The sequence below is a fragment of the Teleopsis dalmanni genome, chromosome X (genome assembly GCF_002237135.1).
Source record: "Teleopsis dalmanni isolate 2A chromosome X, ASM223713v2, whole genome shotgun sequence".
In the NCBI taxonomy this organism is placed as follows: Eukaryota; Metazoa; Arthropoda; class Insecta; order Diptera; family Diopsidae; genus Teleopsis; species Teleopsis dalmanni.
In genome coordinates this window covers 48,150,064-48,164,666 of record NC_051848.1, presented here as the reverse complement: position 1 = coordinate 48,164,666, position 14,603 = coordinate 48,150,064, and the positions used below count along the sequence as shown (strand labels likewise).

The window sequence follows — 14,603 nt, the reverse complement described above, 5'->3', positions numbered from 1 at the left end:
TTGTTTTAATATATAACAAGATTTGAATGTCGTAATATCAAAGAATATTCTTTCAATTAAATAAACTTACGAAGAATAGGAAAGCCAACGCATCAGTTAATACTTTTTTGACATAATGTGGTGGTAACACTGTTTTGGAATTTTTGAAACGGCTGTGCAAATATGATGCAGTTGACGTTTTGCTCGTGTCGTGTGAAGTGTGTACGGTGAGGTATTATGGTTTTTAAAACTTCACACTAGACTAGTTTGTGGTTGTAACAAATATTATCATTTAAAATTATTAAAATATATGCATGTTTTAAATGAAGTCTTCTAATACATATTTATAATAATTTATAAAAAGTGCTTCAATAATTTTATTTGTTTTAAACGGTACATGCAAAATTGTTAAAATTGGGGACAGGAAATGGAGCAGCATCACGTTCAATAATAAAAAGAATTCGTTTGTTATTTTATATTTTATAAAAGCACAAGTGATAAAAATTTATAATTATTTTTAATAATATGAATAAATATATATAGTGATTGTTCGGGAATGTGTTTGTTGAAAATATATAAATAAATAGTGATACCAATTAAAAGCATTTTTAAGGTAATTTATTATCAAGCGAATTTTAAAAAATAGATAAATTATTTTTCACACTGCTCGATGAAGTGAATTGAGCTAAATTCCCAACGAAAGCAGAACCAGTTGATTTTGTTGTTGTTGTTGTTGCTGTGGCTGTCGCTGTTACTATTATTCTTAAGTTGCTAATGTTGATTTCGCTGATGATGTTTGTTTCTTGCACTTTGTTCAACTGCAATTCTTATGTTATTTTTTGTTATTTTTTGTTTGCTTTTGTTTTGGGGTTTAGTATATACTTTTTATATATCTATTTTAATTATTTCTGTTATGCAAAATTGTTTGGGTTTGTGTTTTTCCAGTTCTGAGATTTCCTTACCGTGTCTCTTTGTTTTATTTTATATTTATTTATATAAATTTTTCGCCTGAATATGAACTTGAGTGTCTTCTACAATAACGTTAAACAATTTTTTTAATGGACCTTGGATTCGAAAACATGCCAATATCGCAAACAAGTATCTCACATACTTAAATTCGACTTGCTTCTCAAAATTTCGGTAAAATGAAAAACTTTAAAGTACCATGACTACAATGAACTGCTTATTCTGCATTCATCTAATGGAAAAGATCAACTGATTTTATTGGTATTAGTTTTATGGCTGCTTTAATAATAACAAAGGCTTTAAATAAGTTGAAATCGATAAAACCAGTGTAAAAAACCTTGATCTTTTAGGGAAGTAAAAAGTGAGTCAACAACACTCAAATAATTATTTTTAAGAATTTTTTCTCAGTATTTATAGCATATAACTGAAGTCAGATGTATATTCAGACTTAAATTAATATTTATATTTAATACCCATTTTTATTATTTTGCTATAAAACTCTAAATTAATATTAAAAATTTTAAGAACTAATACAAAATAAGTCTTTTATTAGCTACATTTTAATAATTCTATTATTCGAATCAAAGATAGTACTTCGGAAATGGTGCCTTATAGTTCCGTACTACTTTTATAAATATCTAACACCTAAATTATCTATATATATATATATATATATATATATTTCAAAAATAAACGAACTGAGTGCCACATACAAGTTACGTTAAAAGATAACTCTAAAACAGAATAATATTAAAATTTAATAATTAAAAATAAAAATATAATTAAGTTATTCAATTATTCTACAGCTGGTTTATGATTTCGTTCTAATATAAACACAGCAAGTAAATTTGTTAATTAAACTTTAACAGTAAAATTAACAAAACTCCAGAAAAATGTGCGAACATAAAAATCAAGTACGACTTTGGGTCAATTGGTTAAGAAGCACTGACTCTAAGCTTCAAATTTGGCAACACACGAGTTCGATTCCTAGTACTTGCAGTCTCAAAAAATTATTTACAAATAATTAAATACAAAAATAATTTCCAAGACCACTAATGATAGGTATTATGGGCAATACTCGAAACAGCTATGTTGTCAGTCAAAAATTCAATTATTTAAAATAATATAAAAAGAATTTTTGTTGTTGTAATTCACTACTATTGGAAAAAAAACTTATCTAAATGATATAGATAATTGTTTGAATTCCTTTCTGATATTAATTTTATGTTAAACAAAGTGTGAGTATGATTTAAATGAAGTTATGTGTAATCTGACAAATAAAACTCATTTCATGTGTTTTAAGAAAGTAGTGTTCTTTTAGCAATGCAAGCAGTGTCTGAAAACAGACTTGAACTTACTATAACCCCCTCTAAGGAGTGCAAAATAGACAAATTTCTGCAATTGCATCGTAGAGGTTAAAAGCTTAAATTAATCATTCTAGTAATTTAGAAAAAAGCAGATGTTAGAATATAGAAGGCTTAGTTTATAGATAACCAATATATCTAATCCAAAATTGGAAAGAAGTGGGGATAGGAAGGGAGAATGTTTTTTCTAGGTAGAGTAATTAAATGAATAGCATCGGACGCTACAGACTTAAAGTTACCATAACCAATCTTAGGAGTGCAAAATAGACAAATTTCAGGAATTGCATCGTAGAGGTTAAAAGCTGAAACCTCATTCTAGTCATTAAGAAAAAAGCAGACGTTATAATACAGAAGACTTAGTTTATAGACAATAAATATATCTAATCTAAAATTGGAAAGAAGTGAGAATAGGAAGGAAGAATGTTTTTGCTAGGTAGTAATTACCAAAAGTGAAGTCTATGCCAGCGATTACTGTAATTACGACTGCAAAATAGTATTACAGAAGAAACGCAGACGATAGCGTTTAACTTGTTTAATTTACTAAACGACAAAAACTAGCGTTAAAACGTGATAAACATATGGTAAGTCTAAGTAGACTAGAAATATGGAAGAAATCAGTATATATAAAATCGTCTATGCAGTAATAATTAAACTGATAATCTAGATACATTATACATTCGATAGACCTAAAATTTATCATAAATATTAATATTTACCATAAATATTAACTAAATTATTGAACCACCTAAATTTAAGACTTAGGACAAAAATGATTAAATTTATTATAGATATTAATGTATATTTTCTTGTCACTATTACATTTTTATATTGTTAAGCGTAGAAATATGTTTTATAATGTTTTATACGTACCATTACCGTATTTAACGCACCGTTACTATGTCGTCACAATAGTGGTATGCCCTGCGTCCAGGGCCCCTTTTGATTGATTTATTTCTCTATTCGTTGTAAGTTTTCGAGAACATGTTTTCTCCATATTAGTATGATCGTCCAGTTTTCTTCGAATAGCATAATCTTTGAGGTTTATATCATCGATTATTGTTTTCAGTTATGTTGTTTTGATGTTTGAATTCTTGCATCTCAAGATGGTGTGTTCAGATTTGTGAGAATAATTTATTATATTTTTATATATAGGTATTTTTTGTAATTATATGCTTTTATATTTTTAAATGTTTTAACTTTAATACGTAAAGTATTTTTATTTATTTTACGATTGTTTTCAAAATCAATCGCAGTCCTTTTAGTAGTTTTTTTTTTTGATGGCTAATTAGATATTTGTGTAGTCGGTATCGTTGCGATTGAGGCTAGAATAAGTAATAACGAGGAAAAAAAATGAAATAGTTTTTACAGTAATTTTTTTTGAACAAGGTATATATTTGTAGAGAAAATTAGGAACGGACTAACAGATAACTAATGTGCATTTAATTTAGCTAGCTATTTCGGTTAAATTGTAGGTAAATTCAAGAGATTATGTGCAATGAAAGTGTTATGCTCAACTTGCTTTAAAATATGTCATTTAAGTTAGGTATATTTAAGTATCGTTTAAGTAACGACGAATTCATGGTTTGTCTGATTATACGCGATTCTATTCTATATATGATATTATGGCATATGGCGATGTTATAATTTGTGGTGGTATGTGTCCAGTGGCGTAACTACAGGGAAGCGACTGGAAGCAACGCTTTTGGGCCCACGAATTTAGGGGGCCCCATTATAAATTTATGTATTCATTGTATTTATTTTTAATAAATTTTCAAAAGTGGTACGAAACGATTTGCCGTATAGTTGTGCTTCAATCCTCAATTTCTATCGGTGCTATATTTAAATCTGCATCTACTCCATATTGCAAAATAGTCCATTAACCATTAACATATACCAAATTTCATTGGCGTATCTTTATTAAAAACGGAGAAACCCCATATGCGGTTGTTAAGTTTATATGGCAGCTATAAGAAATAATAGTTTAATTTCAATTAAATCATATGGTGATCAGGGGCCGCTCTCAAAAAGTATGTATGTAAAGTTTCATTCGAAGAGTTCAAAAGCTGAGAGAGTAGTTTGAACTGAAAAGGTATATATATACTTTACTGATATATACTTTATAGTATTTGCGACGTTTCCTTTAATGCGTTACGAAAATCTGGACAAACTTTATATACCCTTTTTACACTTTTTCGTGTAAAGGGTATAAAAAGATGTTAGTAGGGGCCCCTTAGTTAGTAGTTGCTTATAGGCCTAAAAAATGTAGTTACGCCACTGTATGTGTCGCTTTCCCTCTGTTGTTAATCGCTTTTTAATATATGGACTATCATTGGATTTTTAGTTTTAAATAAAAAGTTCCATTTAGGAAATGTGTAATATAAAAAATTTCGATCAAAAAGTTGCAGCTCTACATTTTCCAATTCCAAAATAAATATATATATATATATATATATATATGTATATATTGCGTTTAACTATTGTGATTTAATTTTAATGTGAAATATTATACGAGTTCATGTTTCCAATCTGTTTTCGAAGACCAGTATTATTTCTATAAGTGGGGTTTGTGATTTCAACTTTCTCCACTAAGTGGTGTTTATCCACTAATAAAAATATAATACTGGCCTTCGAAAACAGTTTGGAATCATGAACCCATATAATATTTCACATTAAAATTAAATCAAAATAGTTAAACGTAATAGTGCCCTTTATATACACATTTTTCTTCTAACATGAATCTAAAATACTAACGGTAAGCACTATAGTGCTACAATCTACCACTGTTTGTTTTTTCATGTGTTTCAATGAAAAAATTATATGAATTTCAAGTGCTTATGGTAAGCACTATAGTGCTATAATCTACCACTGTTTGTTTTTTCATGTGTTTCAATGAAAAAATTACATGAATTTAAAGTGCTTATGGTAAGCACTATAGTGCTACAATCTACCACTATTTGTGTTTTTCACGTGATTCAATGAAAAAATTATTTTTTTATCGTGTTTTCAAGCGCAAAATTAAAAATAAGAGACCTATAAAATTTACGAATCTCAAATTAAAAAAAAAACACATTTTATTTTATTTTGTAATAACTCAAAACTTTTGTTAAAATTTTAAAATGTAAAGTTTAAATTATAATAAATATAAACGCCCTATGTAAATATTTAATACTGAACATAAATAACATATTTTAATTATTAAATATAAGTTTATAAAATTAAAATATTTGAACAATTATAATTTTTATAATACATATTTGTTGTCTTTGGAAATAATTAAAATTGTGTTTTTTATATTCTCTACAAAATAAAATAAACCAGTTTTAGCATTATAAATTTTAATTATAAGAACAGATATGGAGAAGAGGAGTAAGAACACCTGAGGTAATGAAGAAACTTTTTAACAAAATGCAATTTAATATTTTAACTTGAGAGCACAGAGGAATCACAGTTTATAAAAAAATGGTTGGTTGATATAGAAGTTAAATGGAGACCATAAAAAGGGCTATCACCCTTCACTTGCTTCAGGTAGTTAATAATAAGTAGAAGTCACTTATAACATGTGGAATAACCGTATCGCCTCGACTTTTTTACATTAAGTTCAGATCCTACAAACTGTTTCAAATATACTGAATTAAAATTGTGACACTAATTAAAGTTGAGAATTGAGACAAAGAAAAAGCAATTCAGCATTTTCACCTTAACTGCCCAGCTTTTATTTTACATTTTGTTACAAATTGCACTCCCCTGATTTTATTTTATGCTTAAATGATTGATGATTTAATATAATAATGCGTATTTTGGGATCACAATAGTTTGAAAAAGTTCTGTGATTTTTATGGATTGCGTTTACAATGTTTTTTGTATAGTGATTAATTCAATATAAATATAATCTGATTATATTATTCTCGGTAATAAGGTAAACGAGCATAGATCTAGAATTCTAGAGAGAAGGGTTGCGAGTTAGATGTTGTCTGGGATAAATATTAATTATTGTTATGGAACAATTAATTTAATATGAAAAAAAAGTTGTTAAATTAAAACAATAATATAATAGAAAAATTAAATTTTGATTCTATAATTTTAATTTTATAAGAGTTTAATATATTAGTCTCTTATATATATTTTAGATACATTAGATAGCTGTAAGGAGTCTTTTTTGGTCAGAATGTAAACATGTGAAATAACAAATATATATAAAATTTTGATATTATTGTCTCTAGTTATTATTGTTGTTGTAACCCGTAAGGATTTGTCTGGGCGCTAAAATCGACGAGTGGTACTGGCGCGTAGACCTAGTCGTTCTTAAAACCTTTTGTCCTAAGTCGCAATAGTTTAAAAAAAACTTAAATTTTTAGAAATATCCTTATGTTATGGAAGTTCATACAAAGTATGTCTAAAATTTTTAATCAGCTGTCAAATGTCGATGTATATATACAAACTATACTACAAAAAAATAAAATAAGAATTGGAGAATAGAAAACGGATGTTTGAATAATGGATGATAACTATTTTTCAATAAAGTTCATGCTGGTTTTTTTATATTTTAGACAAAAAATCAATAAAACAATATTTAAAATAGAATCGAAAACTAATTGTCAAAACAAATTGTTTTACAAATTTTGGTAATGATGAAAATAGCTATAATTTAGACCAGGCCTTCTCAATGGCCGTTCCACACTATTAACATCGTGTGATATTATATTTTCGCCTTTAACGATCTTAATGTTTGATAAAAATATTGGTACTGATTCCTGCAAGAGATAATAAATATTTTTCAAGTCCGCAATACGTTTTAGGTTTCCAAACCATTATTATTAAAATGAAGAACTACAGCTATTATAAAAACATATGGTTGCTATTCTCGAGCCAAGACTGCTTGTGATAGTTAATATTTAACTACTAAAACTATATTGATAATTAAAAATAATTGTAACTTTTAGTTCGTGTTTTAATTGCAATTTTGTATATTTTAGTATAAATAATTAATAAATATATACATAAATAAATACATAAGTAAATACATAAATAAATACATAACTACTTTGTACTTGATTGCCGAGTTCGAAGCTGCTATCTACTAATATAGTCAGATTTTCTGAATCATTTTCTCAATATTTTTACTAATAGTAGTAATTCGTAAAAATATATAAACTTTGTCGCCTATCAAATTAACTATTAGACTTCATTTATGAGTTCAATATTCCAGCTCGTAACTAAAATGGATGATGTGGTAATCGGTACTATCTGCTTATCAATAACTTCGTAGAAACCATTTAAAAAGTACGAGCAATACTACAAATATGTGGTGATGTTGTTGTTTAATTGTTTTTATTTGTGGTTATGAAAAATATATTTATTTAGACACCCATTTTAGTACCTCCATGTTTATACAATTGTACTGTATTTTAATTATTATCTGCTTATTTTGCATTTGTATTGCAACATTTTAAATTGTATTAACTTCTGTTTCTGTAATATATATATATTTTATAAATGATAAATAATAAAAGTCAAGTATAAAGTTGTTTCGAAATGCCTTGAAGAAATAAAAGGTGGTCTTATGTCGTTCTCTTCTTTCATTGATCAGTCATGTTTATTATAATTGTTTCATTAGTAACACATTTTTTTTTAAGTTTTTAAACTCACACATTAAAGATTAAACTTCTTTAAAATACTAAATAAATAGTTATTTGTAACCGATTCGGGCCACAAATTTTTTGTGTAAACATGGAAATTCCTTCATTGCAATGAATTGTTAAGATAACGTTTTTTCTTCGTCGATAAGAAAACGTTTCGTATGAACCATAAAACAATTATTAATAACTGATTGAATCTATCATGAATATTTTTGTGATAGTTTGCTTAACTTTGGTGCTGACCACACATAACAAATACATCAGATATCAAAATTGTCAAAATATTGATTTAATATTGCGTATTTTAAAAGAAATTATTTACTCTTTTAGTCTAAGAACAAATTCCATTAAGTTTATTATATATAAACTGTTAAAAATTTAGTAATCTTGATTTAGGAGCAATGTTTTAGTGATATATTGATGAATAGAACTGATCTGTGTGACCTTTACGAATTTTGTCAGTGAGCAAAGTGCGGCCACGATTAAAATGATTGTACCAAAGGATGGATCTTCGTCGCCAAATGTGGAAATACTCGTAAGTTGATCGATGCACTCTTGTCTTGTTAATCCATGTCCACGTCGAAAGTCGTGATAAGTATCGCACGAAATTTTTCTCGCGTTAATTCCAATTTCTCGCGAACAATCAATTTATAAATCACTCTAAATAACACAAGTAACGTTCTTTTGACAAAAAGTCTGAAGTATGTTAGGTTATGTTTAATAATGTCAAACTTTCGTATGAAAACGTTAGATGACACCTGACACCAAACAGTATGATAGACAGAAATAGTTGGTATTTGTCTTATAATAAACGAATATATTTTTACTAAAAACCCAAAAGCCAGTATGTAAAAAATCTGGAACAAATCGAAAACAAGTAAATGACGAAATGACTCGTTAGGAGAGTGACTCGGGGCTACTTTTATCTGTCTGCTGTTCCAGATACAGTAATCCTAATATACTTATCGAACCTATCAATACCTATTTGCAACTAATTTAATATTATGTAGATTTTATTACCCGTATTTAAAATTCTTTTACAACTTTGAATTTAGTTGTTTATTATGCTATATAGCACTATCTCTAATAAACAAGAAGTTATTAAATGTTTCTGTAATTTTATAGTAGTTTCACAACTAATCTAAAATAAAAAGTTATTAAATTTTAAAATGACTTGCAACTGCATTATAAATATTATATAGTATATGAATATTTAGGAACAAGTATGTGCATTTTTTATGAAGATAATAGTAGGTAGCACGCTTCAAAGGATAATTGCCTGAAAGTGGCTGGTGATAGAAAAATGTTATATTTAAAAATATTTACAAGAGAATAAGATCTTGATATGCGATAAACAAAGTTTAGTAAAAATTTCTAGGAAAACTGTATATCTACACATAACACATTGATTCTATTGATTATTTAGTATATCGATAAAAGTGATGAAAACGGTTCACTAAATCTCTAAAACGGTAAGTTTCATGGTTAGTAAACCATATGCAAAGCCATATGGAATTCTCCGCTGGGTGTCACTTATACTCACCACGTCACTGACATGGTCTTATTTTGTCTGTTTTATTCTCCTGTATTGAATGCTTATCATATATTGATAAGATAATTTTTACAGCAACATTTCCATTGATAATTTTATATTGTTTTTAAACTCATAATTTACAATCACCAAAGTTGTAAGATAAGTATCTATATATTTATACTCATAGAAGTAATATAAACAATATATTTTTCTTAAAGCACTTGCGAAAAATTTTATTTTTATTTAATTTTATTGTATATATTGTTTGGTAAAATATTACCGATAATGTGAAATAATTATAAGGAAAATCGTACCATAACAACTTTAATAATATAGGTCAATTCTGCGAATTATAAAAATTTTGATTCTACTATGGTATATGATTTAATTTTAATTTCTTCATGTCATTACAATAAGCACTTCTATTTTAGAGCTTTTAAAATAGATTTATATTTAGAATATTGTTATTGATTAGTTTGATTTTTTGAAAGACAGCGCATATCACCTTTTTACAAGTAATATTACTCAGCTATTTAACGTTTAAGTTCAAGTAGAGTTAACAATTTAAAACAAATTATGGACCAGTCTCGAGGTTCGTTTTCACGCAATTTTTGAGTAAAAGAAGATTTTTTATTTCATTCACGTTTAAGATACGTTAGAATTATTATTGTTTATTATCAAAATTTTTGACGTGAAACAGTCGGTACTGCGGTCAGAAGATTTCTATTTTTTTAATTATGCTATTGATTACACAAACCACTTTATAGCTTTGTGAACAAAGTCCAGAACTAAATCTAGAGAAGAGCTCTTAATCTGTTCTGGAGACAGAAATTCCATATGAAATAACTTACTTCTGTTCTCTGTTAAAGCTGGACAGTCACAAAGAATATACATTCCCTTATCTTCGAGAAATAATCTGCATTCCAAATTAGCAGATAATCACAGAAGGTAATATTTCAGACCATAATGTCCCGTAATGAAACCTGTTCCCAACCTTAAATTAACTTTTGAGAATTTAAGAATGTTTTTATTGGAGTACGTTAGAATTAAAAACTAAAAAAGACAATGCGTATGATTCAATATGACTCCAATAGTCTACTCAATGAAGACATCAAACAAAAAAAATATTTAAAAATAAATCCATTTGGACATGCAATCATCTGTACTGGACTGTTAGCATATATTATAGTAATATTGTGTATAATATATCATAAGCAATGAGAAGAAATACTTATTTTCCGATGTTTTCAACCTAAAAACTATACTCTTACTTCTCCATAATATTTTCCAGCATAAATTTTCCACAATCATCTCTTTCAATTTTTTTAACATTTGTACCTGGAGCATAATCCTTAAAATTTTTAGTATTCAAGCGCATGGTCATATTTCACAATTTTCTTCTGGAGAAGATAAAATTATTTTTCTTGTAATAGAGCATAAGTTAAAATAAAATTAACTTTAGACACTGATGAACTTTTGTATTCACTTAGGGTTCTGGTAGTGCAAAAATTAACACTGTCCATTATTATAATCTATACATATACCATACATATGTAGGATTAATTTAATTAAAAATTAATTAATGATTTATAAAAGAATCAAATATGATCGACTTGCTCCGTCGACGTCTTTCTTTCTACTGCTTTTCAGTTCACAGCATTGCTAACGCCACACATATATAAATTTATTAGTTTCTTTTTTGGACCAAATGGATCCCTAAATCACTGAATCCATCCGCAAAATATTTATACAGTCTAATCTTTATATGAGCTCACCGAATATTGACTATAATTTTCTTAATTTTTGTTCCAACAATGTTTTAAATTAGCGTTAATATAATATAAAAGACCAGTCACTCTATAAGACCAGTCTGGTGATGTAATGGTAAAAGTTCTCACTTTAGAAACTATCAGATGAAGTGATTCTGTGCCGTTTATGCATATTAAAAAAGTTCATTCAATGTTTCATGGTGTGATTAAAGCGAAATTGAAGTAGTGAAAATATCTAAAAATTTTTGCAATTATTTTTTTAAATTTTTGTTAAAAGTTCTTCCACACTTTTCTCCAAAACATTTGAACTGTTTTCAATCCAAAACAATTTAAATTGCCTCTCTCGGTTGCATTGCGTTTGCTTTACATTTTTGAATGTAGACAGGTAGTATAAATTCAAAAGATAGTGTAAACAACAACGATCGTAAAAGTTGCCTTCTTCAAGGCAATAGATATTGTTTAAGAGATATTGTTTTCTCAGTATCTATATGTGATTGATATTAGTCGGATAACTATTTCAATTTATATATAAACTGAAACTACTTTTTATTTAAAAAAAATTTTTTTTTGATGTAAAAAATAAAATTAAATTTAAAATTATTTTTTTTTTTACAGGCATCACTCTGCCAATATCAGTATAGCATATGTATTTAATGTCAATACAGTAGTAGTTACCTACCAGCATTACTGTAGCATAGGATTAAACTAATGTTGGTTGTTTGTAACAATGCCGTCTGCGAATTCCGACGATCTGCGGCGAAAGTTTGCCGTCGTACAACAACAGAGATCGGCACCACCCACATTAACAGTTACCGGCTTTGCAGCAAACAGAACAAGACATACAACTTACGATCCGCTACATGCTGCTGCAATGCCATTAAGAAGTACAGTGGGTACATCGGTAGCAGCAGTTCAATCACTACCATTACAGGAACCCGAACGAACCTATGTATTTCCAGGTTCAAATGCTGTAGGTGTTGTTGGTGGAAACGTTATCGGTAGTACGATGCCAGGTATACCAGGTGTTGCAATAGTAACACCAGTAACGAACACTTTAATGACTGGACGGGGTCATGCGCGATCAGTTAGTCATGGTGGTGGTGTTATTTTAGGAACAAATGGTCGACCAATTAAATCAGCAATGAAAGGACACCAACGGGCATTTTCTCAAGGGCAAATAACTGATTCACCAAATTCAGCAGCAGCATCACGTGGTCATAGCCGCGTTGGTTCAAAAACTGACTTTATTTTACCACCGGGTCATAAAGATGAGACATTGGCGCGTGATTTTGGACCTTCAATATCATCATCATCGAACGCACGTGGCCATTCGCGACAAGCATCACGTTCCGAATCAATTTACACACTCCGGCGATCGGAAGCGCCACCATGGTGGAAGCGTATTGGCATATGTCGTACGGAAAACTCAGATGAACGAAATTATCGTATTGTTGTGCCAAATCATACTGTGCCACCTAAAACACCTAAGCGTGATCATCCCAACGGACATTTTGTGGCTAATAAAATACGTACAACCAAATATACATTGCTTTCGTTTATACCAAAAAATTTACTCGAGCAATTTCACCGTGTAGCGAATTTATATTTCATTTTTATTGTTCTATTAAATTGGTTTCCTGCGATAAATGCATTTGGAAAAGAAGTAGCGATGATACCAGTGTTATTTGTACTTGGCGTAACAGCAGTTAAAGATCTGTTTGAAGACAGGCGACGTAGATCATCCGATAAACGTATTAATAATACAACTTGTCGTGTATATGATGGGTAAGTTTCATATTTTATAAAAAAATTATTATTATTCCTATGTATTTCTATTAATTACGTTTTTTGCAATAGTCTATTGTTTTGATTGTTTTGTATAATAAACTATTTTTATAAAGATTCTATCTCGCTATAAAAAAGTTAAATTTGTTTATAACCAGTAAACGCTACATATTGTACAAAGAGTATAGATAGTACTTGGCTTCGTTTTCTTCAGATTCGAGTACCATGCCATAATTTGCACTGCAATACTATCTTTTTTTTGTATATAAAGTTCATGTCCAATGCTAACCACGATTTTGAAAGTTCTTTCGAACAGTTTTATATAAAACAGTTTTTAACGCATCATAATTTATTCGAAAAGTTCAACTTTTGTGATTTACTCTCTGAATACATATGCACTCTCTATCTCTCTCTCTCTATTTCTCTTGTGTGGAAGAGAGGGAACTTGTTTTTACGTTTCTATTCTCTTCTTATTGTTATATATATATATGCAACATAAAACACCGTTCTTGTTCTACGGTTTAAAACAGACTCAATTTATTATATTTACGTTTATACAGAATAGTGTTCTTACGTGGGAGAGATTGAGATTGAGTGGGAGAGATTATTTACATACATATCATCTGTATGTGTTCTTTAACTTATAGCATAAGTGAGAATGACGCTGAGCTGTTGTAGATTGAACGGCGATCGCTCGGTCAATTTTGAAAACTTTAGTGGATATTAATTTGGTATGACGTTGGGCATCTATACATAATCTGGTGATAAATAGATAGTTCGGGTTAACAGTTTTTTTTGCTCTGAAACAGAATTTTAAGTTTTCGTCTGATATTCTTTTTTAAGAAAAATATAGAAAAGTAATTATTATTACATTAATTTAAAAGAGATGCTATATCTATTGATAAACTGTGGTCTTACTACTATTATTACAAATATGTTAACGAGTACTACAAACATGTTTTCTATAAACAAAAGTCATTTCTTGCATCTGATTGTTCATTTATTTATTTAACATTTTTATTAATTTTATACGCTCGACACACTCACTAACAATAGGTGTGTTCCCACAAGCGTTTGGAATAAACTCGCTTTCCATTAACGCAATTTCAAGCGAATCGCAGTCAACTTCTCTTACAAAATAAACGTCAGACAAAACTGCCTGATTCATAGTGTGAACACTTTACAACCTAAAATGACAAATTTAAAATCGAGCCAATTTCGACCGCATTCATTTAATTATTTAAAATTGATTTCTTAACTTGATCTTGACAAACTGAAAAAAACAAGTACTTGTATCTACTACTTGCTATCGTAGATACAACAATAGCGAAGAGCAAAACAACTTTTTTCTGCCATTTTGGGGTATTAAAATCGGCTTGAGCTGCAAGCATACAGTGAACCAAAATCCATTAATTTATTTGCTATTCGCAATTAATTTGTTACAATTATTTCAGTATGGTGTAGTAGGTAGCACTACTGAGAAAACCTTGGTACGCTAAGTAAAATATCTTTGCGATTTGAAGTGTTTGCCATGTTCACAAACTGATAGTTTGCTGATCACTTTTAGTTT

General features: G+C 28.7%; 1 protein-coding gene across 3 annotated transcripts in view; it reads left to right on the top strand.

Moving 5' to 3' along the window:
• The first annotated feature begins 545 nt into the window (after positions 1 to 545).
• LOC119687336 (probable phospholipid-transporting ATPase VA) overlaps positions 546 to 14,603 on the top strand; it is a 53,588-nt gene continuing 39,530 nt past the window's right edge. For all 3 annotated transcript variants that reach the window (XM_038101618.1, XM_038101620.1, XM_038101621.1), the window contains exons 1-2: positions 546 to 592; positions 11,864 to 13,033. In XM_038101618.1, coding sequence (XP_037957546.1) covers positions 11,976 to 13,033 — 1,058 coding nt within the window. In that variant the 5' untranslated portion in view covers positions 546 to 592; positions 11,864 to 11,975. The remainder of the gene's footprint in view (positions 593 to 11,863; positions 13,034 to 14,603) is intronic.